Source organism: Paroedura picta, chromosome 8 (assembly GCF_049243985.1).
Source record: "Paroedura picta isolate Pp20150507F chromosome 8, Ppicta_v3.0, whole genome shotgun sequence".
NCBI classification, from domain to species: domain Eukaryota; kingdom Metazoa; phylum Chordata; class Lepidosauria; order Squamata; family Gekkonidae; genus Paroedura; species Paroedura picta.
This window is the reverse complement of record NC_135376.1, coordinates 12,230,724-12,258,166: the sequence shown is the minus strand read 5'-3', so window position 1 is coordinate 12,258,166 and position 27,443 is coordinate 12,230,724. Positions and strand designations below refer to the sequence as shown.

At 43.1% G+C, this 27,443-nt stretch overlaps 1 protein-coding gene across 11 annotated transcripts in view; it reads left to right on the top strand.

Annotated features, from left to right (window-relative positions):
* NLGN1 (neuroligin 1) overlaps window positions 1-27,443 on the top strand; it is a 692,408-nt gene that overhangs the window by 350,709 nt on the left and 314,256 nt on the right. For all 11 annotated transcript variants that reach the window (XM_077348372.1, XM_077348378.1, XM_077348375.1 and 8 more), the window contains one exon: window positions 1,090-1,242. In XM_077348372.1, the coding sequence (XP_077204487.1) occupies window positions 1,090-1,242 (153 nt within the window). The remainder of the gene's footprint in view (window positions 1-1,089; window positions 1,243-27,443) is intronic.

The window sequence follows — 27,443 nt, the reverse complement described above, 5'->3', positions numbered from 1 at the left end:
CATCCAGTGAATGGACGCTGTGTGCAGTCCTAACTTGCACAGACTTTGCTCACAGGCATGTCAAGGGCTTTGGAGAGGACCATCAATGCTAGCGAACAAATAGGCTGTCCATCCCTGACCCTCCACCAAGCCCACACCCAGATCCCCTTTTAATACAGCAACAACCACCAGAAGCCCTTTTTCCTTCTCCAGTTGTATTAGGGACCTTGACTGATCACTTAGTTCCTGGCCTGCAGAGCAAAATCCTTTCCAGCATTATAATCTGACGATTGTTTGTTCTTTCAAAGAAGACCAGTGCTAGTATTGTCTCTTTACATGCAAAGGATTACAGAAATCTGGATAAGCATAGCATGTTAGGCATGAAGCCGAGTGCTGACTCCAACAGTAATCATGAATTGCTTGGACCAACACTTTTTTTGTAGGGCTTGTGGTCTTTCTTAAGAACATAAGAATAGCCCTGTGCTTCATCTAGTCCAACATTCTGCCTCACATAGTGGCCAACCAGGTTCTGCAATGAGCCGGGGGGTTGTACTCGATGGCCAGTATGGCCCCTTCCCTTTCTATGATTCTAGGATTCTCTCGAGGTCCCACAACAGGGCATAGAGGCTGAGGCTTCCTGGCTCTGGGATTCAGGGGCTGACTGCCTCTGAATGTGGAGGTTCTCTTTAGCCATCACCACTAGTAGCCACTGATAGCCTGCTCCTCCATGAAATCTGCATCTAATCACCTTTCAGAGCTGTCTATGCCTGTATCCATTGTATTTTCTGGCAGCAAATGCCACATATTAATCACTCTTAAACCAAACTGGAAAATTAAGGGTGCACTTTGGTTGTAAAGACAACCAGAAAGATTATTGAGCAAACTCTGACTTGATTCGAATACCCCACACTCCTGAGATCATGGGTATTGCTAAGACGGGATAAGGAGATTTTCTTTTGACTGCATCAAAGTCACCTCTGTGGTAATTCACACATGTTGCTTGGGAAACACTTTTAAAATACAGCTTGGGAAAGAAAGGTAACAAGCTAGGAATCTTGCTTGGGTCACAGTGTCTTGGGGATAACATATTTCTCAATGTTTTTCTTCCAGACATTCGAGATAGTGGGGGGCCCAAACCAGTGATGGTGTATATTCATGGAGGGTCCTACATGGAAGGCACTGGAAATTTATATGATGGCAGTGTCCTGGCAAGTTATGGCAATGTGATAGTCATCACCGTCAACTACCGGCTGGGGGTACTTGGTAAGAGATAATCAGATTTTAACTCGTTCTTGCCTTACATGATACTCTTTGCATTGACCACAATGACGCTATTTATGGATCCCGCTGGCTGTTTTGAAAGGTTTCTTTTGTATGAAACAAGGGTTGTTTGATGAGGATTTCCATTTTTTACTGTGCCCTGCAGACTAACCCAAAATTCTACTATACGTTGATGACATAGAATACAGGGCAGATATGCAGAATGATACCCTGCTTTGTTGTCTCCAGGTATCCTGTATGAACAACATGGTAATTAGTCTCACAAATCATAGAGGGATTTAAAACAAATGGCAGGTCCTCTATCAGATGTGGCACAGTAATATATAAGCCTGGATATTGTGCTTCCGGATTCTGGATAGTAAGAGAGTTTGAGGGATATTGTTTTAAATTTAATTTTGGTCTTTGAGAAATGCATTGCACCGATATTCTTTTAAGTAACACAGGTGAACACAATCCCAATTGTGATACTCATTAGCCACTTCAAATGTTACATACCACTTTTTTATGATGGAGACAAGATTATTTGTTAGCTGTGGTTTTCGGAAAAGAGTGTGTTATGTTCCGTTGTTTACTTCTGAATAGTCCCTGCAGAAAACATTGCACAATATATTGAATTGTAGAGGCTGGTGTAATGAACTTTTCATGGACCGCTAAGAGGAATGCTTACCCATAATGCCACAAAATTGTTTAGGCAAGAAGTGGTGTGATTCATAGGCAGAGGTTCACCTTGTACAACCTTTAAGTGTTCTTAGCACTAAAAAAAGACCACTTGATCGTTGGGTTTGTCCACTTGTTCTCTGCGGATATAATTTTCTTTGAACTTTTGATTTTTTTTTTTTTAAACAGCTGCCTGAGTTAATTCCCTGCTATTGACAGTTTGGGGAGGGGGAAGCATTCATCCACTGTTTGAAACCCTATGATTATAACAAAATAGATGCATTTGTAGAAATATGGATGTTGCTTCTTGAGTCTTCCTGGTTGTTATTGGTCTTGAACGCAGTCCACCTTCAGTGCATTTTTGCTGCTTTACCTTTTCTCTTTCACAGGGAGGCAGTGAAATTCAATAGCTGTGCATGTCACAGTATGAAATATCCAGCCCCTACTTTGATTTGTATCAGATTCCTTTTGCGTAGCTACTTGGTCTCTTCTTTGCTTTCTCGTGGCAATTAAATATTGACCTGTAATCTCTAGGGCTGTGTTGGGCATTAATTTGTAATTCGGCTGTTGTAGTTGATATGCAAGATCATCTTTCTGTTTAGCATACGTTTCCTGTTTCTGGATCTGTGTGTATATGCAGGTGTGCATGTGGTGGCTCCATTTACCTTCTGCATTTCTAATTTTTTTTTCTCCCTCTGGGCAATCAAATTAAAAGGGAAAAGGTGTTTCTTGTTCACTAATTGCATCACTCATTCTGATTCCAGAGGCTGTTTCGTGACAATCGGGGTCTTTGTAACTGAGCACTCAAGTAAAAGGCTGACCAAATTAGAAACTCACCTGACGAGCACTGGTTTTCCTAATCAGATGATTGGGTATTGATTTAAAGTAGTGATGTGGCCAAAGGTTCAAGTGAGGGCTTAGAATTTGGCTTCAGCTTGTCATGGACTCATTGACAGCCCTCCCTGCCCCAAGAAAACTTGCTTTTGAAAGGAGAGGAAACTGTTGAGAGAGAGATAAGTCTGGGGCAATGCCAGAACTTGTAGGCTGCATCCTTATTGTCTGGTTATTGTTCAGCATGCTCTAAGTCAGGGGTAGTCAACCTGTGGTCCTCCAGAGGTTCATGGACTACAATTCCCATGACCCCCTGTCAGCAAACGCTGGAGGACCACAGGTTGACTACCACTGCTCTAAGTCATCTATAGAAACATGGATACATGGGTACTGTTGTTTTGTACTGCCTCGGAGTTCCATTAATTGTGCATCGAGGTAATGAAAATCATTATTCCTCCTACATCCCAGCAACAGTGGATTCTCTTGTGCATGCTGTCTATGCCGTCACCAACCAATCCTCCCTACTTCTAATCCTACCCTTTTGAGACATGTGTTTTGGGGAGACTGGTGAGGAGGGGTTGTGGAGAGTTTCCTCAAAGGTGTTGACAATCTGAGCTTTCATGGAGAATTCTAAAACAACAACAATACCCCCCAACCCTTTAATTATAGTTTTTCAGCACATCACAACACTTTCTCTAATAGGGTTGTGATGACGAGGATGCATTGAATCAGGGGTAGTCAGCCTGTGGTCCTCCAGATGTCCATGGACTACAATTCCCATGAGCCCCTGCCAGCAAATGCTGGAAGGGGCTCATGGGAATTGTAGTCCATGGACATCTGGAGGACCACAGGTTGACTACCCCTGCATTGAATAATCTAATTACAACAAGAGCTGAAGAGTGGGGAAGAATACTGGCCATGCGTGACCAGCACTGTTGACAGGAATATCACCTCACGTTTTTTTCCCCCTGACCTAGATTGTGTAAATCCCATTGGAACCACTCCTACAAGTCTCCTCTTTGGTTTTGACTGCAAATACAACCCCATGGGAATTTAGCTGCTAGCACCATGGCAGGATCCAATTCCCAGCAAGCAGGGCAAGGCAAGCCAAGCTCCAACTCTGCAAATTCCACCCAGCCAATAATATTAATGCCTCTGCTTCCTTTATTGCCATGCACCGCCAGAATCTTCTTACTCCTTTTGCATATCACAAGCGTATTGCGGTATCTGCCAGTAATGCGACCAGGAGGCAGTAAGGGTTCTATTGTGAGGATGCCTCCTGCCCTCCTGGACCTACTTGTTGGCACCTGCTGAGCATCTTTATAACCTGGTGGCCCATAAAACGCAGGCACTGAACATATTTTGGAATAGGAATATCTCCTGTCTCACCCTACAGCTCAGGGAGGTGGGCTGGGCTTGGTTTCCGTCCCTCCAGTGTCCCTAAGCTTGTGCCTGGCTCCTAGCTTTTGCTCATCCTTCCAATGGCAGCTGTAAGACAGGGCCATGCTGAGAAGCAAATGGAAATTATGCCTTTTCTGCCTCTGTGACCAGTCCATTCTGTTGAAATGCTAGTCCCGTGCAAGCTGTCTGTCTTAGTGATGGATGGTACATGGAAAAGTCTGATATCCTTGAACTCCCCGGTCTCTGAAGAAAAGCTCTGCATGAAGAGTTAAGAAGGTTTTATAGCTTATTTCTAGTTTTAAGTAGAAATAACTTGCAAAAGGCCACTGGCACTGAGGGAAAAGGGGGGGAATTGGAGGTCAACTGTTTGAACTTTCAAGGGCTTCTTGCCAATTTGTGCTGTACCAGAGTGGAATTTTAGAGGGCTAGGCATTAGGGTTTGGTTCTCTCCCTCCCTTTCAGAGGAGAAATATTACAAATGAAGAGCCTAGGCTTGCACTGAGAAAAGATTAAAATGGATAGAGGCGGAATGTCCTTTCTTGTAGCAATAACAATTTCAATGATTTGCTATTGACATTGTTTTCTCTTGCTCCCATCTGAAAAGAATCAGAGGAGGGGAGAGGAATGGGTATCCTTCATTGTCATGGGCTGCCATTCAGTCTAGTGGGACATGCTAATGGGAAGCCTTGACAGGTCTATATACTTGTGTATTGTGTTCTTGGATTAATGTCTTCTTTCAAATGACTTTAATGGGACTCACTCTGTGTGTGTGTGTGTGTGTGTGTGTGTGCAGGAACGTTTTGGCATTTCCCCCAATGCATCAGAACATCACTACAGGGTTCCTGGGTGGGGGATGCATGGACATTTTTCCTTAGTGCAAATGCAGTGCCATTTCATGGATTTGTTTGGACTGTTTCCCCTCCTCTTGAAAGCCAATAAACATCTATCCAAGAACACAATTGTGTCCATTCTTCAAAACGATCCGTGTTGCCGTTCAGTACAAGAAGAAGCAAAAAGGAGGATCTCTTGGATGCCAAAGTCAATGGGTGACGCCCATCTGAGTCAATGGGTGACGCCCGTGTCCATAGACCAGGGGTAGTCAAACTGCGGCCCTCCAGATGTCCATGGACTACAATTCCCAGGAGCCCTTGCCAGCATTCGCCAGCGAATGCTGGCAAGGGCTCCTGGGAATTGTAGTCCATGGACATCTGGAGGGCCGCAGTTTGACTACCCCTGCCATAGACTATCGTTTCTCCATTCAAGCCATAACCCTTGTTAAAAAATTAATTTGCCCACCAGGGGATAAGTCCTCTTTCTTCTTCTTTTTCTTCTTGCTCTTTTCTCTTTTTCTGGGAATTCTCTGATTAATAATAAAACAAGTGTGCATTATGCAGCTGATTTCGAGCAAAGGGATACCCCCTCCCCAGTAATGGCGGAAGAAGCTCAAGCGCTGCTTGCTGTCCGCTAGTCTTATTTCAACAGGGTGTCTCGGAGGACAGCTTGCGTTAATATTAATGCACAGGAAAAGGAAATAGTCTGTGAAGGGATTACAATTTTATAATTTCCTGAAAGGCTGCTAGACTCCTTCCCCAGATTTTTTTTTTCCTTTCTCTTGATGTAGTGAGCAAAGAGCTCTTTGGCATTTTCCTTTTCTGTACAGCAGCTTTGGAGATCATAAGCGCTGGCTGGTAAATAAGGTCCGAATGAGTATTCCGTTCCTGAGGAGCATTTTGTTTAGATGCGATCTCACTACAGCACAACATGTATTTATAAAATGCTTGATGACTGACATCTCTCTCAGTCGGGGCAGGGAAGCTTCATCTTAAGAACGTTTCTAATAAGCAGAATAGCTGTGCCTTCAATAAGTAGCCTTCCCATGTGTTCCTTGCTGTTCTCAAACTACATTCTCAAGAGTCAGTTCTTGAATGTTAAGTGTTGGGGAGGGGAGGGTGCTTTGAGGTGAAGGCTCCATCCAGTGTTCTATTCCTTGTCAGTAAAAAATAGCAATGAAATTTCTTGATGTAAGTGCCATAGACTCCCTTAGTATTTCAAACCCTCTGTTGGCTTTCTTGTCCTGCCTGAAACTGAGAAAGGTAGATAGATACCAACACATTGAGGATTCTGTTGGTTCCGCTTGAATGTCCATAGTTCAGTTTTATCTCTCTCTTTTTCATGTTGAACCCTCCCATCTTTCGAATGACAATTTCTATTTCATTGTGCAAACGGTGACCGGATGTACCCATTTTTCCATGTTGCTTCTATATCAATAAATCAGAATTGTATAGATGTAGATGACATGTATTGTGCATATAAATATTGTCCGTGTCCCATGAAAGAATGAAAGGAATCATCAAGACCAACAACACAGATGGGGGAGGATCGAAACCATTCACAATGAGAGTAGCTGTACACATAAGAAATGACAAGGACAGGCTTGGCTATCTCCGCAATACTTTTTGGTCAAGATTTCAAAGCATGGTGTCTTTGTGATGTGAAGAATCCTGCCAGGGCTTGCATACTATCCCATGTAAAATCCACATTCTGGCAAACATAAGAAGTAATGCAGGACAGGCTGCTAGCAAAGATGCAGAGGCAATTCTAGTGTTTTCTTCTACTGTTTTATGTTATGGTGTTTTCACTGTTTTACCCTATGTTGTTCTAATGTGATGCACACCACCCTGAGATGGCTGGGCTGAGAAGGGCTGGGCTACAAGGCAAATTATAAATAAAAAATCTCCTTTATTCCCACCCTTTCCTCCCCAGACCCTGAACACACAGCTTCATGACATACCCTGTTTTGTTATGTCAAAGCACAATTTCCCTCCATGCCACTATTTCAAACCCTGGTTTAATCCTAGCTAGGATACATACTGACAAATCGCTTTGAGGCGAAAGTGGACATGCTAAGGAGAGGAAGAGGTCTTGGCCTTGCAAAAGCCAAAGGATCTCTTAAGGTTTTCCATTAATGGTCAGCCATGCTTGTTTGGTTACATCTGTCCCTAACCCAAGAGTTGGAGGGAATTTAAGTAGAGAAGTCACTGTGATTGACAGCACCTAGGAAAGGAGGTTCTGAGTGCTGTAACGATAGCAACAGGAAAGAATCATCACTAGGGAGTATGAACTCCCTATGCTTTAGGATGCTTTGGGCTGATCCTGCGTTGAGCAGGGGGTTGGACTAGATGGCCTGTATGGCCCCTTCCAACTCTATGATTCTATGAACCAAAGCAGTAATCCTGGGATTGGCTAGCCACAGCTGATTTGGAGTTGTTATGTCGGCTGTGGGATGGAGGGAGTTTTAGTTCAGTCGGAGGGGAGTTCAGTCTGAGTCTGGTCAGAGAGAAATCTGACAGATCCTTAGGTGGGAAACTATGGTGAGAGAACTGAGAGTTAATCCCCATACTGTCTGGTCAACTAGGACAGTCATTTGGCAGAAAGAATTCGGGTAGAAAGGTGTTTGCTCCCCAACTAAATCAAAGTGTGAGGAGAAACTTTCTAAGGAAGAGAAGGCGGAACCATGCCTAGTTGTCAGGGGAAATCAGGGGAATATTTCCTAAAATATGCTTGTGCAAGATAGAGCTTCAGTGATCTCAGAAAGGGAGAATATAGTGGTACATGCATGGAGTGCCTATGTTCTAAGAATCAGGAGAACTCTATAGAAGACAGAATAAAACTAACATGTACTGGGATAAATACAGTGAAAGAAACCTCTCAGTGTGTGTGTGTGTTTTTTTTTTTACAAGCAAACCTTTAATATCAATAAGAACAAATGAAAGCCTTGTAATTATTACATAAAAGCTGGGAAACAACTCATTTGTAAAAACAAAAGTGATTCCTCCATTCCAAACTTTTTTTCCCTCTTTGTAAATAAAATTTAAATTTTTTCATAGAATCATAGAGTTGGAGGGGCCTCCTGGATCATCTAGTCCAATCCCCTGCACTATGCAGGACACTCACAACCCTATCACTCATCCACTGTACCTTCTAACCGCTTGAACCTTCACAGAATCAGCCTCTCCATCAGGTGGCTCTCCAGCCTTTGTTTAACAATTTCCAAACATGGAGAACCCATCACCTCCCGAGGAAGCCTGTTCCACTGAGAAGCTACTCTAACTCTCAGGAACTTCTTCTGGATTTTTAGATGGAATTTATTTTGAATTAATTTCATCCCATAGGTTCTGGTCCATTCCTCTGGGGCAAGAGAGAACAACTCTGCTCCATCCTCCATCCTTGTTTGGGGGTGGAAGCCTCAGTGCCATTCCAACAAAAAAGATTTGTTAAGAACTCTGCAGAGCTGAGTGAAGCTAAAAAGATCTAATAGTGACAAGGTGGGTTCTCATTTAGCCTCTTAATCGCCTTAGGGTCTCAATAGGTTTAACAAGAAATGATAGAGAGATGGAGATTTAAATTTAGAAAAAAAAATCTCAATAAGATTTTTAAAAAGAATTTTAATAAAGAGATTATATATAATTCACACCACTAAATATACCACAGCATTATTAGTTCAATGTATTACTGGCTCTAGCTTTGGGTGGCATTTTTTACCTTGGCACAGGGCTTACAGTGGTTTAATATCAGGTGTGGAAATGTCCCTTCTTTTTGAATTAGAACTCCACTCCAGCACTTTGCAGTTTTCAAGGATTCAGATTTCCTAGCATGGGGTTTTTTATAAGTTGGTTTATTGCATTTTGTTTTTTGCCCAGTTTCTAAATGGCCCCCTTGAGGACATACAGTGGATTCTGAGGCTTCTGGGTTTGCCAGAATTTGCAGGGTCTGGCACCACAGTCATCAGAAATTTCCCTTCTGTGCACAGAGTGCTCTAAGACAGGGGTAGTCAACGTGTGGTCCTCCAGATGTCCATGGACTACAATTCCCATGAGCCCCTGCCAGTATTCGCTGGCAGGGGCTCATGGGAATTGTAGTCCATGGACATCTGGAGGACCACACGTTGACTGCCCCTGCTCTGAGGATCTATGAATATTACCAGAGCACTGTTCTGTTAATAAGTTTTATCCCCGTGCTTTGCATTGCCTTAGAATACCCCTCTCCCCCTTTCCTTTACATTTCATAGTATAACACAAAATAAAACTTAGGAAAATGTTAAATCATTAGCATGTAAGCGACTGGCACATCCATTATCTTTTATGACACATTAAAGGTGCTGCCAAGAGCTGGCATTTTATTTAGTCGCTCTCTCTCCAGTGCCATCCGGGGGGCTCCCCGCCCCCTGCTTTGAGCAGAGATGATAAATGAATAGAAGATTATATATTATTGCCTAATTAAAGGTACATTAACGTGAAAGTAAAGATGGGGAATTAATAGCAAAACACATCAAATATGTGGCCCTGGTTGGGATTGTCTTATTTGAGCCCCTTGCTGTTTGGGAGAAGAGAAAGCCAGTGCAATTTATAGTTCTTAGTTGGGATCCCTTAATGAGGGTATTTTACAGCCTTTTCTCAGTTATTTGTACACTCATGTAACAGTGCAACTTGTCCCACTGGTCCCGTATCAGATTACATGGGAGAATTCTAGAACGTAGGCATCACACCATAGAGAACTTCCCACTAGAGTCCTAGCCAGGCTTCTTAGGGTTGATCTACTTGAGCTGCATTCTACCTGGGGTTGCCATGTAACTTCAGGATCTCACTAAATGGTACAGAGGACAAATGGCTGTTGCTGAGATGCATCAGTCTGGTCATGGCCCGTGCAAGGGAGAAACCTGATGATGCCATTAGGTTGGTCATTTAGGTTGCCATCAGGTGGGTCAGGTTTATGATTGATGCTGGGGTAGTGAGGAAGATCGCTGGGCCCCCCCTGGTGTTTGGCAGCACTTAGTTCCTGTCATCTTTACCCTTTTTTCCATCCCTCCAGAGGTTGGATTGGGGCATTTGAAGTATTACTGCCTTGTTGTTCTGTTCTGTTCTGATTTCATTGTTTGTTTTAATAGGGTTTTAATGGGGTTTTTATTGGACATTCTGTATCCCGCCACAAGCTGGTCTTGGGAGTGGCAGGAAATAAATATAGTAGTAGTAGTAGTAGTAGTAGTAAGGTAAAGTTAAAGGTATCCCCTGTGCAAGCACCGAGTCATGTCTGACCCTTGGGGTGACGCCCGCTAGCGTTTTCATGGCAGACTCAATACGGGGTGGTTTGCCAGTGCCTTCCCCAGTCATTACCGTTTACCCCCCAGCAAGCTGGGTACTCATTTAACCGACCTCGGAAGGATGGAAGGCTGAGTCAACCTTGAGCCGGCTGCTGGGATTGAACTCCCAGCCTCATGGGCAAAGCTTTCAGACGGCTGCCTTACCACTCTGCACAACAAGAGGCTCTGTATAGTAGTAGTAGTAGTAGTAGTAGTAGTAGTAGTAGTAGTAGTAGTAGTAGTAGTAGTAATAATAATAATAATAATAATAATAATAATAATAATAATAATAATAATTTTCCTGTTCCTGACTCCAGTTCATTGGCTGCTACTTGCGGGCAATGGGGAAATGCATCACATCACAACCTTACTTGGAGGTTAGTGTGGATATTCAAGAAGGCTAGCAAAGTTCTCAGCATCAGATCCTAAGAGCAGCATTTGGCTTTCTTCCAAGGATGTGCCTAAATGTATGCAGGTGCCTTCCTCTGGCCTCGTTGTGGGCCAATATTGTCTATTCTGATTGGCCATATCATTCTGCAGTCTCCAGTTCGGGTCTTTTTCTCGTTCTTGTTGCTGACAACCCTTTTTTGTTCTAGATGTGAGGGATTGAGCCCAGTGGACAGAACAAGCTGGGTGTTTTAATCAGGCTCATGAGTTGGGTTCAGGTTGATGAGCTGAAAGTTGTGTATGGACCTGGCTTTAACTCCCTCCAAAAAATCTGAAAAAATAAAGGCTTGGTCCCTCATTTCTTGCTTGAACTCGCCTATCATCAAGTCCTGTAGAAGTACATGTTACCTTTTCTATATCTGTTTTGTTCCTAAAATTGGCAACTCATAGGGGGAGGATTGCCTCCCAAATGCCCAGTGGCTGATGTGTACCTTAAAAGAAAAGTCAGCACCAGTGATTTACCAGTGAATGCATCCGCTCACTTCACAAAGTCTCTATCTTGGCTGCCATCCAGGGTTTCCAGGCTGACCATGACAACTAGGGAGAAACTGGGGATGAGGTGGGAACATGGGGGGGGGGGCAGTTTTCAGTGATGGTGTGATGCCACTCTTGGGGAAAACCCATACATGATACAATACCTGTCTAGAAATCATTGGAAACTATGGTAAAAAACACCAGAAATGTGGCCCTCATAGGAATTGTCTTCTTTGAACTCTTTGCTTGAACCATAGAGTTTCCAGTCATTCCTACACAGGATTGATGCCATCAGTCCTACAGGGCATTGGCAACCCTTCTGCCGTACATTTGCCCCAGTCTTTATTTTCTTCCTCTGTACCTTCTTTTGTTTGTATCATATTCCTTGAAAATGCACAGTAGAAGCTAGATATGACAGATTTTTGAATGGGATATTCCACTTTCTTTTAACGATCAAGATGAGCTATGGGCATGGAGAAAGAGATTTGGATCAAGTCTGTAACATGGGCACGACAACCATTCCCCCTGCTTTTGCCCCATGCAGACCATTTCTGCACTGGAGGCTTTGTGCCAGGCTGCAGGCTGGAGTTTGAGCCAGGGTAGGTTGCCCTACCTCTTCTTGCTCCTGCACAGGAGATCATTTGGCCCAGTGCACCTCATCTGCCCCAGATTTGTGTTCCCGCAGAGGAGCCGGGACAGCAAAGTTTCCAGTGTGGAAATGGTTGCAGTGAAACATACAGGCTCCTATTGAATGTCTGCCTGTTGTCTTTGTTGGACAGAGAGTACCTGGAATGGGGAGACAGTGAAAATAGCATATGGGAAAAGAGTTAGAATCCCATCCATGTATCTCAACTCTGATCCTGATTATATTCTCTGTATCTGCTATTTTGAGCCTCTTGTGGCGCAGAGTGGTAAGGCAGCGATATGCTGTCTGAAGCTGTCTGCCCATAAGGTTGGGAGTTCAATCCCAGCAGCCGGCTCAAGGTTGACTCAGCCTTCCATCCTCCCGAGGTCGGTGAAATGAGTACCCAGCTTGCTGGGGGGTAAACGGTAATGACTGGGGAAGGCACTGGCAAACCACCCCGTATTGAGTCTGCCATGAAAACGCTAGAGGGCGTCACCCCAAGGGTCAGACATGACTCGGTGCTTGCACAGGGGATACCTTTACCTTTTTATCTGCTATTTGCTTTTATAGAAACCACAGAGAATCTATTCCAAGATCACCTATCATCAAATATAATTGCATCCTTAGGCTCAAACGACATGTGCTGGCTGAACCGTTCTGTTTCTTTCTGAAATGTGGGTCACTTGCATTGACCAAAGTGTGGGAGTGAAATTATTGAGCAGAGGGTACTTCCCCCCCCCCCATTTGCCATCCCACTATTGTTATGTGTCTCTTAACAAGGATGCTAGTGAGGAGAACACCACCGGGTGGGATACGTAGGAAGGAAGTGGTGACAGCAGAGCTAGCTCTGTTCTCATACTGCCCATTCTTTTTTGAACCAAAAATCAAAATTCAATCTCATGTTTTCTGTGATTTGGAAAAGCTCAGGCTTAAGTAAATGTAATTCAAGCCTTTGGCTCTGGAGGCAGCAAAATTATGCAGATGAAGCAAATGTATACAATTATGTTTACCCTTTCCCATTCAACTCTTTCTTTCTTTCTTTCTTTCTTTCTTTCTTTCTTTCTTTCTTTCTTTCTTTCTTTCTTTCTTTCTTTCTTTCTTTCTTTCTTTCTTCCTTCCTTCCTTCCTTCCTTCCTTCCTTCCTTCCTTCCTTCCTTCCTTCCTTCCTTCCTTCCTTCCTTCCTTCCTTCCTTCCTTCCTTCCTTCCTTCCTTCCTTCCTTCCTTCCTTCCTTCCTTCCTTCCTTTTTTTTTTGCAGTGGCTCTAAATATCTTCAGATATGTATTTATTGGGTTGGTTTTGTGTAAAAGACCCTGGTGACCTGTTCTTAATTATAGATGTTCATGCATTGTATAGATTTTAAAAAATACCCTACAAAGGTAAGTATAAATTTGGATTGCTTGGTGTAATTAATATAAATTTGGATTGCCTCGTATATTTTCATTTTTGCTTTTGCCATGGAAGCTATGAAGGTACAGCCTCGCCTCTGATTTGACAGTAGCTGTACAATCTATAAAGAAAGAACTATTAAAATGCAATCAAATTTCTGGTCTCAGGGTTCATTTCACTAAATCTAAGATATGTTGTAATATTTCCCCTATAATGTGGCTGAAAGCCTTGAATACCTTAACTATACCAATAGCATATTGGTTTTAAATATCTAGGAATACTCATTCCAAAAAAAATTAAATGAAATGTACCATTGTAACTATAAATTCCTGTGGAGGCAGATAAAAATGGACCTGTTTAGATGGACAAAGCAAAAAAACAGCAGCGACTACTTGAATTGCAAGGGTCAAAATGCCCACTCTCCCAAAATCACCTTTTAAAATACTTTATGTGCTACCACTTTATATTTCAGATGAGATTTTGAAGGGCTGGCAATTAAAATTTGATCCATTTATTTTTAACTCAAGCAGATCAAGAATGGTGGGCCCTCCTTAATATGTCTCTGCATTACGATGCTTACCAATGGAGATATTTAATTCTCTGGTTATCCACTTCTAAGGAAACAAGCTGGCTAGAGTTAGAAACACTTAATCTCAAAGAAATGGAGGGACTTCATTTAGCATTCGGTAATGCTCTTTGTAAAAAGACATAAAGTGAACTCATTGCCAATGCTTGATGCTGCTGCTGAAAGTTTATCTAAACCAGGGTAAGTCAAACTGCAGCCCTCCAGATGTCCATGGACTACAATTCCCAGGAGCCCCTGCCAGCAGATGCTGGCAGGGGCTTCTGGGAATTGTAGTCCATGGACATCTGGAGGGCCGCAGTTTGACTACCCCTGATCTAAACTGTTTACTGGGAGCCTCTCTGTATAACTGAGATACGCTGTGTGTTTGTAGGGTGTTTGTATGAATAATCTGGAATAGTTAACATCACACAGAATTTTGTATTTTATTTTTAATAGACAGTGAATGTCAGTAGCAGGTGCAATTGGGTTAGGTATGACATTCAGAGGGGTAGGAGGCATGTAGAAATCAGCATTGCTAATGAACCAGGAAACCTCCATCTTGATTCAGTCCAGGTGGAGGCATTGTCTTGAGTTTCATTATCAGTTGTAACTCAGCAGTCTCTTTCTAATCTCCCGTTGAAATTCCTTTGTAAGTGAACCGTTCCTCTCAGGCCAGCAAATGAATGTTCTGGAAGGTTAAAATGTTTTCCAACTGGTTTTTGAATGTTGAGGTTCTTCAATTCATGACATTAAAAATGGCTGTTTATGACATGTCAGTGGTCAAAAAAGTCATGTATGTCTGGAAGTGGAGAGAGAACAGACAACAGGTAGATAGATGGATAGACAGATCACCTTTTCCACTATAACTCATGGTGAATTGCACAAAGTGAGCTGGTACAGTCACAAAAATGGGACATTCAGTAACCAAAGCTTCATGATTTTAGAAGTCTGGAACCCCCAAGAATAACTGAAATATAGCATAATATTCAAATGACACCTTAAATGGTACAAAGCTATACACGGCAGCATAAACCGCAGTCCCTACTCATTTATCCAAATGAAATCTTTATGTTTTCTATGATTGGTATTTCCCCCCTACATACCAGACTGATGTTTGCTAGATTTACTGATACTAAAGAGCAAATCTGTTATTTTTCTGTCCCCTCCCCTACAAACTGCAATTAAAAATAACACAGCACGGTAAATAGAAATTCTTCCGTATCACCCTCCTCCTCCTCACGTTACAATGGAAGCATTCGTGGAGGAGATGTCCATCAAAGGGAACAAGCCAAGATGTTGATAGGGAAACTCCACATTCAGAGGCAGAAAGCGTGTACACACAAGTGTTAGAAAGCGATATCAAGGAAAGGCCTTGGCCCTCCAAGGCAACTGGTTGGCCACAATTCAACACAGGATGCTGAAGAAGGTAAACCACTGGTCTGATCCAGCACGGCATTTCTTAGGCTCTTTCAAAATTACTGTTAAGTCCATTCTTTCCCTTACAGATGTTTGTCTGTGCACAGCTATGTGCGGATCCAAGCAGCGTCTCCATTCTTTAGATACAGAAAATTGAGACGTATTATGAAGTACTGGGTCAAGGTGGTGTCTTCTTTAATGTCAGCTCTACATTACAGCCCATAACAACACCACTTAATGGCTTCAAACAAGTCATATATCAGACAATAAATTCATAAGCTCCAGGACCCCGAATTCTCTCGACAGTGCTAAGGGCAAAACAGAGCCCAGAATTATTTGTCTCGTTTTGACGGGTGGTCCCCGGATAACGGTCTGCCGTAGAAGCCAAGGAGAGAAAATTGTACAGCATAATAGAGCAATTTGCATTGAACTCCAGCTGAGAATAAATAAGTCGTGTTTTTTTTTTGTATGTTGCATTCTTAACTTGAACCCCTCCAGTTCCTGTCAAGGAAATAACACACTTTGTGTGTGTGTGTGGCTTGGAAATGACCTTAAATGTATAATTACATGACAGGCTGTTAAATATAAAGGAATTTTATTTGTGTCTGTGGGGTAAATTACATGAATGTGGATTTTTTTTTAGGAGTTCCTCTTTTGCATGTTATGAAAATTGCCTCCAGGCTTATTTACATAATAAGCACTAATACCTCCCTTTTTAAAAAGCTTTTTGAAGATCAGTAGGATAATATATGTTCTCCTGACCACTGGCAGGCTAAAAGCTGCTTTGACCAAGCAATACATGGGGTGTTTGAGGCTTTCGTTCTTTTAAAAGATACCTCAGCTGTAAGAAACAAATTAAGGTTAATCACACATCTTGGACTAACCCATCATTATTTATCATCTTTTATAGGCCCAATATGATTTGAAGCACTTTTTAAAGAGGAGGTTATGCATTCTGCTAAGCTTAAAATTGAAAGACAGGAGAGCTGTCCATGGTGCTGTTTTCCAAGAGAATACTTTCAAGCATTTGTGATTTTAAAAAGTTAGATCTGATTGGCCTTAGGAAATGTAACAAACTGGCGATAGGTGGGGAAGGTTGAGGAGGGAAAGCTGAATCATGGGTCTTTTTTTTTTTTTAATTACCCATCTGTGCTTATCAGAAGTGACGAAAAATAGCTCTAGGAAATGCTGGACAGTCTGTGATAAAACCTCAGAGATTCTTGTGATTCGTAGACTGATTCCGCACAAGGGGAAAAGGCCAGGCTGGTGCTCGCATGGCAGCAGAGTTAATCCCTGCTTACCCATGACATCGGTGCTGGCCAAGTCCCCTCTCGGCCCTGGCACTCTTTGGGGCCTACTGTCCCCCATGGCAAGGGAACACAAATGTGTTTTTTGCTGCAAGCACCATTGATGGTCATGTTGGGCCAGGCCCATGTGCATGATGCCCCAGCAGGGTCAGAAAATGCCCCACCTCATGGCAGTGTGGAGTTGAATAGGGAGGTTTTTTAAGCTTCCACAAATGTGATTTTGCGCTGTGATATAATCCCGCCTTCCTGAAAGTAACCACCGCTCGCCCCATGGCAAGGTGCCCTGGCTGTGTGTGTGTATGCAGAAATCTGGGGCTGACAGTGTCCAGCGAGGGAAATCTTCTCCCATTTGTACACAAGAAGTGGCAGAGCCTGCTCTCAACCAGAAGAAACCAGCAGCGACCCCAAGCAGCTGCCATCATGCATAATTGGTCCTAGAGTCACTTCTGGTAAGAACTTCCCATAAGTACATGAGGCTGCATTAATTGTAATACTGTTGCTACGGCAGGCATAATGGGCAATGGAACCTGGGGGCGGGGTGCCCCGCCTTGACCTGGGGTGGCAATCCTTGAATAAATCCCATTCTGTATTTAGTGTTGCTTTGGAAGAGAATTGATGGTTGTGAGTCAATGGATTGTATACTATAGTTGTTGTTTTTTCTTATTGGGCTATATATCAAGGCTCCAAAGAGAGAGCACAGAAATATGATGAGCCAGCAGTTCTTTTCTGAGTGGTTTTCTTCTCATACAGAAGTCCCTCAGACACAAGAAAGAGCTTCCCCCAGCTGTGTAGTTCTATCACCTATAGCAAGTTTGTCCTCCTCAAACCCATTGGGAGTGCAACACTTATGTGTGTGTCCTCCGATTCCAATACTTCTTACAGTGAAGAATTCCACATTGTGCGGAATGCACCATCACTGATCAACAAGAATGGTTGTATTGATGGAGCTTGCAGCTTCGTGGGATGAGCATTTAGAAATGCTAGCCAGTGAAAATGTGGAGTGGGGAGACCCATTATACAATGAAACTTCATTCTTGTCATTCAGAGATGGTTCATGCTAACATCTTTCCTCCCACTGGGTGAGAATCTGTAAAATGCAAAACAATATAAACAGTCCTAGATGGGAGAGAAGGGGGGCACTACTTCTCTGTATTCACCATGGGCCTCTGATTGTGTGGGCTGGATCCAAGGACTCTTTTCCACCAAGTGGGGTTCAATCATTTTCTTCCATTCCATTCTCTTGAGAGCCAGTTTGGTGTAGTGGTTAGGAGTGCGGACTTCTAATCTGGCATACCGGGTTTGATTCTGCACTCCCCCACATGCAGCCAGCTGGCGGACCTTAGGCTTGCCACAGCACCATTAAAACTGTTCTGACTGAGCTGTGATATCAGGGCTCTCTCAGCCTCACCTACCTCACATGGGGTCTGTTGTGGGTAGAGAAAAGGGAAGGAGATTGTAAGCCACTTTGAGCCTCCTCTGGGTAGAGGAAAGTGGCATATAAGAACCAACTCTTCTTCTTCTTCTTTCGACAGCCAGAGATTTTGTCCAGCAGAAAAGGAGACTTACTATATCAAACAAAGCCTTTCTCCCTTAATTTAGGGCCAAGCTAGATGCAACAAGAAACTCAAAGATGCCACAAGGATGCAACCACCATTTTAAACTAATTTTACAGCTCATCTCCAGGAGACAGAGGTCACTGCTCCTAACCACTACCCCAAGCTGGCCACATTGTCATTTCCCTGCCTAATACCTTTTCTTCCACTTTCCTCTCTGCATGTGGGGTGGAGTCCTCACTTCCGGTATGATATTAGACAAAGGATTTCCTAACAAGAATGCTTATGGTTCTCATTCTACTGCTCTTTTCTCAGAGAACCTAGACATTGTGTCTATGAAAGGGACAGAGGCCCTTTGTGGGGATGGCGGTTCAGGGTTTTGCAGGCCTCAGACATGTGAAAGCATCCATAAATATAAATCGGTGCTTAAGGTGAAAGTCTTCTTCTCTCCCCCCACATTTGTGGCTGTGGCACAGAATTAAATGGAAAGCATAATTGAAAGTAGTTGAGCATTTGAGCATGAAGTGTTTATGAAGGCACAGGGACATTATAAGGCATGCTTTGCAGAGCCATTAATGCATGCCTCGTGTGTTGGGAAACATCAGGCCAAAGGCCATGTACTTTCAACTGCCCACATGCTATATTAACGATGCTGTAAAAACACCCAGGAGCCTCTTAATGCTATTATAATAAGGGTCTTTTCATATTACATAACCTTTTGGAAGAGACTGGGGAAAGACACCTTTGCCTTTTTGCATTTTCTATTGCTTTTAACTAGACAGGCAGCCCACGTTGGCTGTGAGTGCATATGGTGTGCACACATGCACAGGCACACACATACGCACATGCAAAAAGGAAAGTTCCACAAACAGGAAAAACAGCATATTGCTTTGCTCTAATTATTTTAGTTGATTGGGAGGGGCACTCCTTTCAATCTGTTACATTCTAGAATTCTATCACTTTGCTGCTTCTTTTAATGGATATCATCTGAATTGTGGTAGTTTCTCATGGCCTATTGTCGTTTGATACTCTTAAACCCTACAGCTCACTGGCTCAGTGTGGTGGTGAAATGTTAGTAATCTGGAAATTAGCACAGAGTACTGCACTGAGGATAACTTTCTTTCTATCACATATTTATCTCACTCTTCCCCAAGGAACTCAGAGTAGCATTCATGGTTCTTTTTGATTTTCTTTCCTGGCAACAATCTAGGGGTGTCGGGCTGCCCCTGACAACAATCAAGAAGGGTCATGGATAGGTAGACAGATAGACAGACAGAAGCAAGTACTAATGCATGTGTTGTTCATTGTACTTACACCCAATTCCCTATTCTTCTTGAGGTTTGCTGTACTTGAGTGTACTCCATAAGCAACTCAATGAACCAACTTGGTATGAAGCTAGATCATTGTGCAGTGTTCTGTCCCACAACCATAGTGAGGTAGGATGGAGTGTTATGCCATCTTAACATTTTTCTGGCACTCTTCTTTTTCAATGGATGGAAACTATGCTGGGATAGAGTAGGATTGTATCACTATTGAGAAAAATTACTATATCTTTCTGTCATCTATCTGCCAGATGGATGGATGCTCACCTGTGTGGGTAAGCTAAAATGAGTTCTGCTAAACTTGGAGCTTCAGGTACTGGAGGAAGATGAATCTGCCTCTGAACTATGCTAAACGGGAGAGCCTTGGTTTTATTCCATTTCCTCTTGCCCAGGCTAGAGCTATTTATGAACTTGGCCTGGAGAAGCTGGCGCTTGGAGACACAACTTCCTCCAGCCTCCACTGAAGTCCCCAAAAGCTGCCTCTTCCGAGTGTCTGCTGTGTAGCACTGGACTGTCTTCTCAGTTCCAGAAACAGATGGCCAGGGTAAAGCAAGCATATGGAAGCAAGCTCTTTTGGGCCACCCTTGCACCTCCGGTGAGGCACACAATCTCACAACAAGAACATCTGGAAATGTTTTTTTTCTTCTTCTGAAGATATGCCATGCCTAATATTAGGCAACATTACTTTGTTTTTTTTTTGTCACTTCAGTTATTATAACTTTGTTCTTGAAAATGAATGACAGATCACAGTCTAATGATTCTGAAACCAGAGCACACAATTCAAGCCAACTGGCAAAGAGTTTATACATGAGTGACACACTGCAAAGATAGTGAATGGACCACAGGCTAAATTGGGTCTGGGGAAATTTGAAATTATTCCTCCTTTTCTCCACTTGGAGAACAGGCTGTTACTGGTAGCATCTCTCAGGGTCCTAACGTAGGGAAATCCTTCCTTGCTTTGCGTACCTGAGCCTGATGGGCCAGCCTAGCCTGATCTCATTACAGACTAAAAGCTAAGCAGGTTCAACCATGGTTCATACTTGGATGGGAGACCACCAAGGAAGAGTGGAGCTGCTATGCAAGGGAGGGCAGTGACAAACAACCTCTGTTCATCATTCACCTTAAAAAAAAAAAAACCTATGGTCCTGAGGTCAACATGTGCAACTTGGAAGCACACAATTATTATTAATAATGAGGACAAGAGGACCTAATCCTTTCCAGTCATGTCTTCTAGAAATTGAATAATATTTAGCTGGTTTATTAGGTCAAATAATCAATTAGCCACCTTTATAGTTCATACTAAACCACATTTAGTTTTCCTGGTGATCTTATTTGGATTCTTTGTTGTCGTTAGTTGCGAAGTCGTCTCCTAGCCTTCACAACTCCACAGACAATGGTCCTCCAGGCCTTCCTGTCCTCTAACATTCCCCAGAGTCCATTTAAGCCACCAATTCTCTGTTGTATTCTTAGATGCATGTATTTTGGACTGGTCCTAGTCACAACATATTATGACACATTTATACAATGGATACATTGTTCTACTTTGTCCAGTGAGCCAGTTTGGTGTAGTGGTTAGGAGTGCAGACTTCTAATCTGGCATGCCGGGTTCGATTCTGCGCTCCCCCACATGCAACCAGCTGGGTGTCCTTGGGCTCGCCACAGCACTGATAAAGCTGTTCTGACCGAGCAGTGATATCAGGGCTCTCTCAGCCTCACCCACCCCACAGGGTGTCTGTTGTGGGGAGAGGAAAGGGAAGGCGACTCTAAGCCGCTTTGAGCCTTCTTCAGGTAGGGAAAAGCGGCATATAAGAACCAACTCTTCTTCTTCTTCTTCTTCTTCAGTGCCATCTCACCTGACAGATCAGAGGGTCTCCAACACAGATATTCACCAGCCTTGTTGCTTGAATGTTTTTAACAGAGTATTAAACATCTATGAAATAGTCAGGGTCATATGTGTACATATTTTGAGCTTACTGAAACGAGGAACCACATTTTAGATCAGTTCTGGAATGGCAAATATGTCGTTTTGGCAAGTGTGGGGATTTCTGAATTATCATTTTGCATACACATTTGGCATTAAATTTGCTACAGTATGGTGTTATGCTCGGCAGGATATGATATTCAGTATTATTAGATAGTCAATTTGTTCTGATAAACCTGCAAAATTCAGCATCTTTCTCCATTTTGGGTCTTAACTTCAAAGTTGCTGAACTTCTTCTCTTCCATGGAATCTGGACAACTTCCTGAAGCCTGTTGATATAAGGCAGTCCTAAAGATACTTTCCCGAAAGTACTTACCCTTTTGAGTAGACTTGAGAAGGATTCTCCTAAGTAGATGTGCTTAGGATGCTGCTGATAAAGTACTTATCCAGTATTGTAGACAAATTGTTTTTTTCTTTTGGGATATGAATATCACAGATCTTCTCTGAATCTCTCTTGCTGGTTGAATCTTGGGTATTTATAACCATTTTTTTAAATTGCTATGAAACTAAACTATTGCTCTATTTTTGCAAGTTTTTGTTCTTCTGATAAAAAAGAACCTTGGGATTTTATCTCTTCTGAAAGATAGTGTTGCGGGCAAGGGATACCGCTAGGCTGGACTTCTGCAACTCGTTCTGCGCAGGCCCTTATCTTTTATGAGGAAACTATAAATGGTGCAGAACGCTGCAGCCAGGATTCTCTCTAAAACATCATGGAGATCCCACATCCGGCTGGTACTCCAACAACTTGGCTGGCTCCCATTTGAATTCCGGATTAAGTTTAAGGTTTTGGTAATCACCTTTAAGGCCATACATGGTCTGGGCCCAGTGAATTTGAGAGACCGCCTCCCTGCCTATACCCCCCAAATAGCCTTAAGCTCCATGACCTCCAACTGGCTGCGGATCCCTGGCCCCAAAGAAGCATGCCAGACCTCAACAAGGGCCAGAACCTTCTTGGTCCTGCCCCCCACCTGGGGGAATGAGCTCCCTGAGGAGATCAGAGCCCTGTCCGAACTTCCAAAATTCCGCAGGGCCTGCAGAAGAGAGCTCCTCCACCAGGCATTTTCTTGAGGCCAACCAACTCAAAACATCTGCTGGTTGCCCCCTCAGATGCCCCTTCCATAACTAAACAATCTGACCTCCCCAGGAATATGTCATTGTTGTTGATCTGTTGAAATACTGTTTGGGTTAACATGCTATGTTGTGTTATGATTGTTATCTGACAGATTGTTATAATGTTTCTTGGATGCTTTAGGATGCTTTGGGCTGATCCTGCGTTGAGCAGGGCGTTGGACTAGATGGCCTGTATGGCCCCTTCCAACTCTTTGATTCTATGTTTCTATGTTCTATGTAACTATTTTTACAACATGCTATGTAAACCACCCAGAGCCGTATGGAAAGGCAGTATAAACATCCAAATAAATAAATAAATACAGAAAGGGCAACTTCCCATCTGAAATTTGCCTACACCATAGGACAACACTCACTTAAAACACACCAGTCAAAGTATAGCCCTTTTCAGCCCATCTTCCACAATGCTAAGGAAGTTAACGCCATAACAAAAGAAATTGTAGAGGAATTAAATTGCACAATTACAGTTGATAGTGGCGTGTGTGCATACACAGGCCCCTACATTGTCATGTCTTCAGAGACCTGCCATTCAAGTCCTCCCCAAAATGAATCTCAACATTCAAGTGAAAGAGATGAGGGGAAAGTTTAAAAGCCTCACTTTGGGTGATTAAAAGCTGGTATTATACTGGTAAGTGTTCCTGCTAATGGTAATGCACTTACAGATGTTGACAAAATGGCTCAAATGAACCCTACTGAAGTGTAGCTCAACTTTCTTCACCCAGGCTCGTTCTGCCTATTAAGCTGCTCATTTTGCAAGAAGGATGAATTAGTATCATTAATGCAAAAGGCTAGTTTGGGAGGTTTTGCAAAAAAAAAAAACAACTGAAGTTGAAGTGTGGAAAATTCAAGGCAATTGAAAAGAATAATTTCTTCACATGGCATATCGTTAATTTGTGGAACTCCCTACCACAGGAGATTCTGAAGAAGTGTGCACACACACAAAAGCTTATACTTTGAACAATAAAACTCTGTTTGTCTTGAAGATGTCACTAGACTCAAAATTTGTTTGGTTGCTTCAGACCCCCATGGCTACCCACCTGGGTCTAACCACTACACGAGATGGCTCTTTGGAGCAGATGTACTACTCTGTCACTCTTATTCACCAGGTTAAATGTTAGTAATGGAAAGAGAGCACATCAGTTCCTTAAAGTGGGCACATACACAGCTATGCTTCCCTATCATGTTCTGCAGGATTGCACTATTTCTGGGTTTTTTCAAAGCCTGAAGAATGTTTCAGAGGGTTTTCAATGGTCCAGAAGTTGAGATAGGCTGGTGTATAGGCTTGGGCCATTGTCCTTGTTTTCTGATTTTTTTTTTAATGATAAACATAAAAGTTAATTTTGTTGAAATTTAAAAAAAAAACTCACTTTAGCACAGCTGTGATCTCCTAATTGCAAAATTTCTCCCTTGATCTACACATATTTCTATCCCCAAGATCCACAACGGCATATGTCTGACAAAATTTTCCCACAAGGGCCAATATCTTTTAATTATGTTCTTAATACCATTTGACCTGACACTGTATATTATGGAGCTTGGATCCATATTTCAGATAGAATAACATGTGGTCCTTGATGGATTATTTTTTATTTTTTACCCAGCTGAAATAAATAGTTCCTAATTGCTCCTGCAGAGATCTGTCTAAAGTCCTTTCCGTCGGCAGGGAGGTCTCCAAGCCTACAGTTTGCAAGGCAAACATTGGCTTGATAAAGAAGACAGCTTTCGAAGTAAGAAATCTGATTAGTGTATTTTAAATTGGCTATCAAAATTCTTGGAAAACAAAGCTTTACTTTCGCTGTGATTCAATCATTTTATTCTGACGGATATTTATAGAGCTCTTCATGCAATCTAATTTGCTATTTCGGTACTTTGATCAGCGTGTACGGGTGATGAAATTCAGCATATTACCCCGTTGTTCTCTGAATATCAGTCCCCCTTGCCCTCAAAGCATATGGTATCCTTTCGATTGACTTTCCCCTTAACAGATCAGAATGGTCTCTAGTGCACCAAGATAAATAACACAAATATCTATTTAAACAAAAGCATCATATTGCATTGTTAATAAATGTTGATAAATCAGAGGCTTGCTTTTGCACTAAATCAGAGAATTCGTTCAACTTTAGTATTATTTATTCTGACTGGCAGGGCTCTGCGGGGGTCTCTGGTAGGGTTGCCAGCCTCCAGGTGGTGGCTGGAGGTCTCTTGAAATTACAATTGATTTACAAGTGACAGAGAACAACTCACTTGGAGAAAATTGCCACTTCGGAAGGTGGTCTCTATGGCATTATACCCCATTGAAGTCCATCCCTTCCCCAAGCCCCACTTTCCTCAGGCTCCAACCCCCACCAATCTCCAAGTAGCTCCCTACCTAGACCTGGCAGTGGCAACCCTAGCCTCAGGAAGCGAAATAGATAAGACATTCTTGTATGGTTTATAGTAGCGGTCCCCAACCTTCTTGTAGTCGGGGACCGCCTCCGAGGGTGCGAGAGAGCCGGCGGCCCGGCCACAGCAGCTTCACGTAAACACGCATGCGCAGTTGCCGTGCATGCACGTTTTCGCCACTAGGTGGCACTAATGTGAATGCACAGAACAGCCGCATGTGCGCATTTTCGCCAGCAGGGGGCGCAAACAAGCATGCGCGGTGGCTCCGCACGTGCGCATTTGCGTCGCTGGCATGCCAGCGGCCGCGCCTGCCTCTTCCCTCCCTCTCACTGCAGGGGGGGAAGGCAGGCGCGGCCGCTGGTGGCCTGGTACCATGGCCTTAGCGGCCTGGTACCGGGCCGCGGACCGGGGGTTGAAGACCCCTGGTTTATAGGCAACAATCAGTTTACCTAAATAAAATGGCCACAGAAGACCCTACCCAAACTTTTAAGACTCCCCAAACTCCTTAGACTTCAGCCCCAAAATCTTCAGGTGTTTCCTAACCAGGAACTGACAACTCTAGTGTGTACATGAACCTAAAGAACAAACATGCCTTTTTTACAACACTAAAGAAGGGATCATAGTTCAGGTAGAGTCACTGTCACTCTACTCTTCTGTACCCACGTCACCTTTGGCCCCTTCCTTTCAACCATGTCAAAAACCTAAAGACAGTGAAACATGTTTATGTTCCCATTACCCTCCCCCCCTTTGTTCCTTTACCTTTTATCTCTCTTTTTCTGTTAAACTACCAACTCTTTGGGGGCAGATATCTATTTTGGGTGGAATCTTTCAGATACAAAAGTGACTTCCTGTCCCTGAAGCCTTGGCTGGAAAGACATTTATAAATGAAGAATATGATAGTTCCCAACCCGGATCTGCAACCCCACTCCAGGTGGACTACCTGTGTAAACCAATGCAATCAGCTTAGGATCACAATGACTTGGAATAAGGTGTAACATGTTAAGATGGTATGAGTAAACAAGACAGAAAATGGTATTAGATGAGTATCAAAACCATCTCTACCCAGGATGGGCACGAACCTAAAAAAAGGCAATTTGGTTCAGGGGTTGGCGTAGCCCATGGACTGAGCCCCTAACCAGGCGAGTTTGGTTCCCCCTTTCTCCCAATCATGTTTCTCCGTGACCAGGAAAATGGTGGGTGGTCTCCTAGGAAAGGAATTCCTTTATCTTTTCTTCCTGGCCAGTGGTTCACTGCAACCAGGAGAAAGGGACTTTGCCTAAGAAGGGGCATTGTTTAACCCTTTGGTTTTGCTCAAAGTGGTGGAGAGCAAAAACAAAGGGTGAAATGGCTACTAGGGATCCTGTACTCCTTAGCTGTGAGGCTTAAATGATTGGTTCCAAAAGTTGGACTGAACTGACCTGTCTGGCAAATGTTTTGGGAATGAGCCTTCTCTGAACATTGGTCCCCAAGCTCCAAACCAGCCCAAGTTTGGCCCAAATTTTAGCTTGTGGGCTGGTTTGTACCCATCTCCGTCCAGAAGATAGTAAAATAGTTTACAAGAATGTAGTTTTACATGCTTTATAACTCTGCCTATCTTACAAGACCCAAAGCTAACTATGAATGAGATTGGTATCACTAGTCTGTTATAATACATTTTATTTAACCTTTTTGATGTAGCTTTCAGTATTCCTCACTTCTTCCCGTGTTCACTTGTGCCTTGATATAGTATTTTAAAGACAGTCTTACTGCGACTGTAGATACAGTTCTTTCAGGATTCTGCCTTGGTAGTATTTAACTGGTGAAAGGGAACAGTGGCAAGTGCATCCATACATCAGATTGTGTTAAGACTGCTTTCAATAAATTTGAGAAATAATTAAAATTTGTACGAGCACTCAGTGCAATATAGTGGCTAGCCTATGGGACTTTCCTTGGCCACACACACTCATACTAACCCTCCCTCCAGGATTGTTGGAGAGTTAAAATGCAGATGAGGAGAATGATGTCAGCTGTTCTGGATCATCACTGGGGAGAAACGCAGGTTGTAAATCAGCCTTTTTTTGTTGTTGTTGTTATGTGCAAAGTCGTGTCCGACCCATCGCGACCCCATGGACAATGATCCTCCAGGCCTTCCTGTCCTCTACCATTCCCCGGAGCCCATTTAAGTTTGCACCTACTGCTTCAGTGACTCCATCCAGCCACCTCATTCTCTGTCGTCCCCTTCTTCTTTTGCCCTCGATCGCTCCCAGCATTAGGCTCTTCTCCAGGGAGTCCTTCCTTCTCATGAGGTGGCCAAAGTATTTGAGTTTCATCTTCAGGATCTTGCCTTCTAAAGAGCAGTCAGGGTTGATCTCCTCTAGGACTGACCGGTTTGTTCGCCTTGCAGTCCAAGGGACTCGCAAGAGTCTTCTCCAGCACCAAAGTTCAAAAGCCTCAATTCTTTGATGCTCGGCCTTCCTTATGGTGCAACTCTCGCAGCCATACATTGCAACTGGGAAGACCATAGCCTTGACTAAACGCACTTTTGTTGGCAGGGTGATGTCTCTGCTTTTTAGGATGCTGTCTAGATTTGC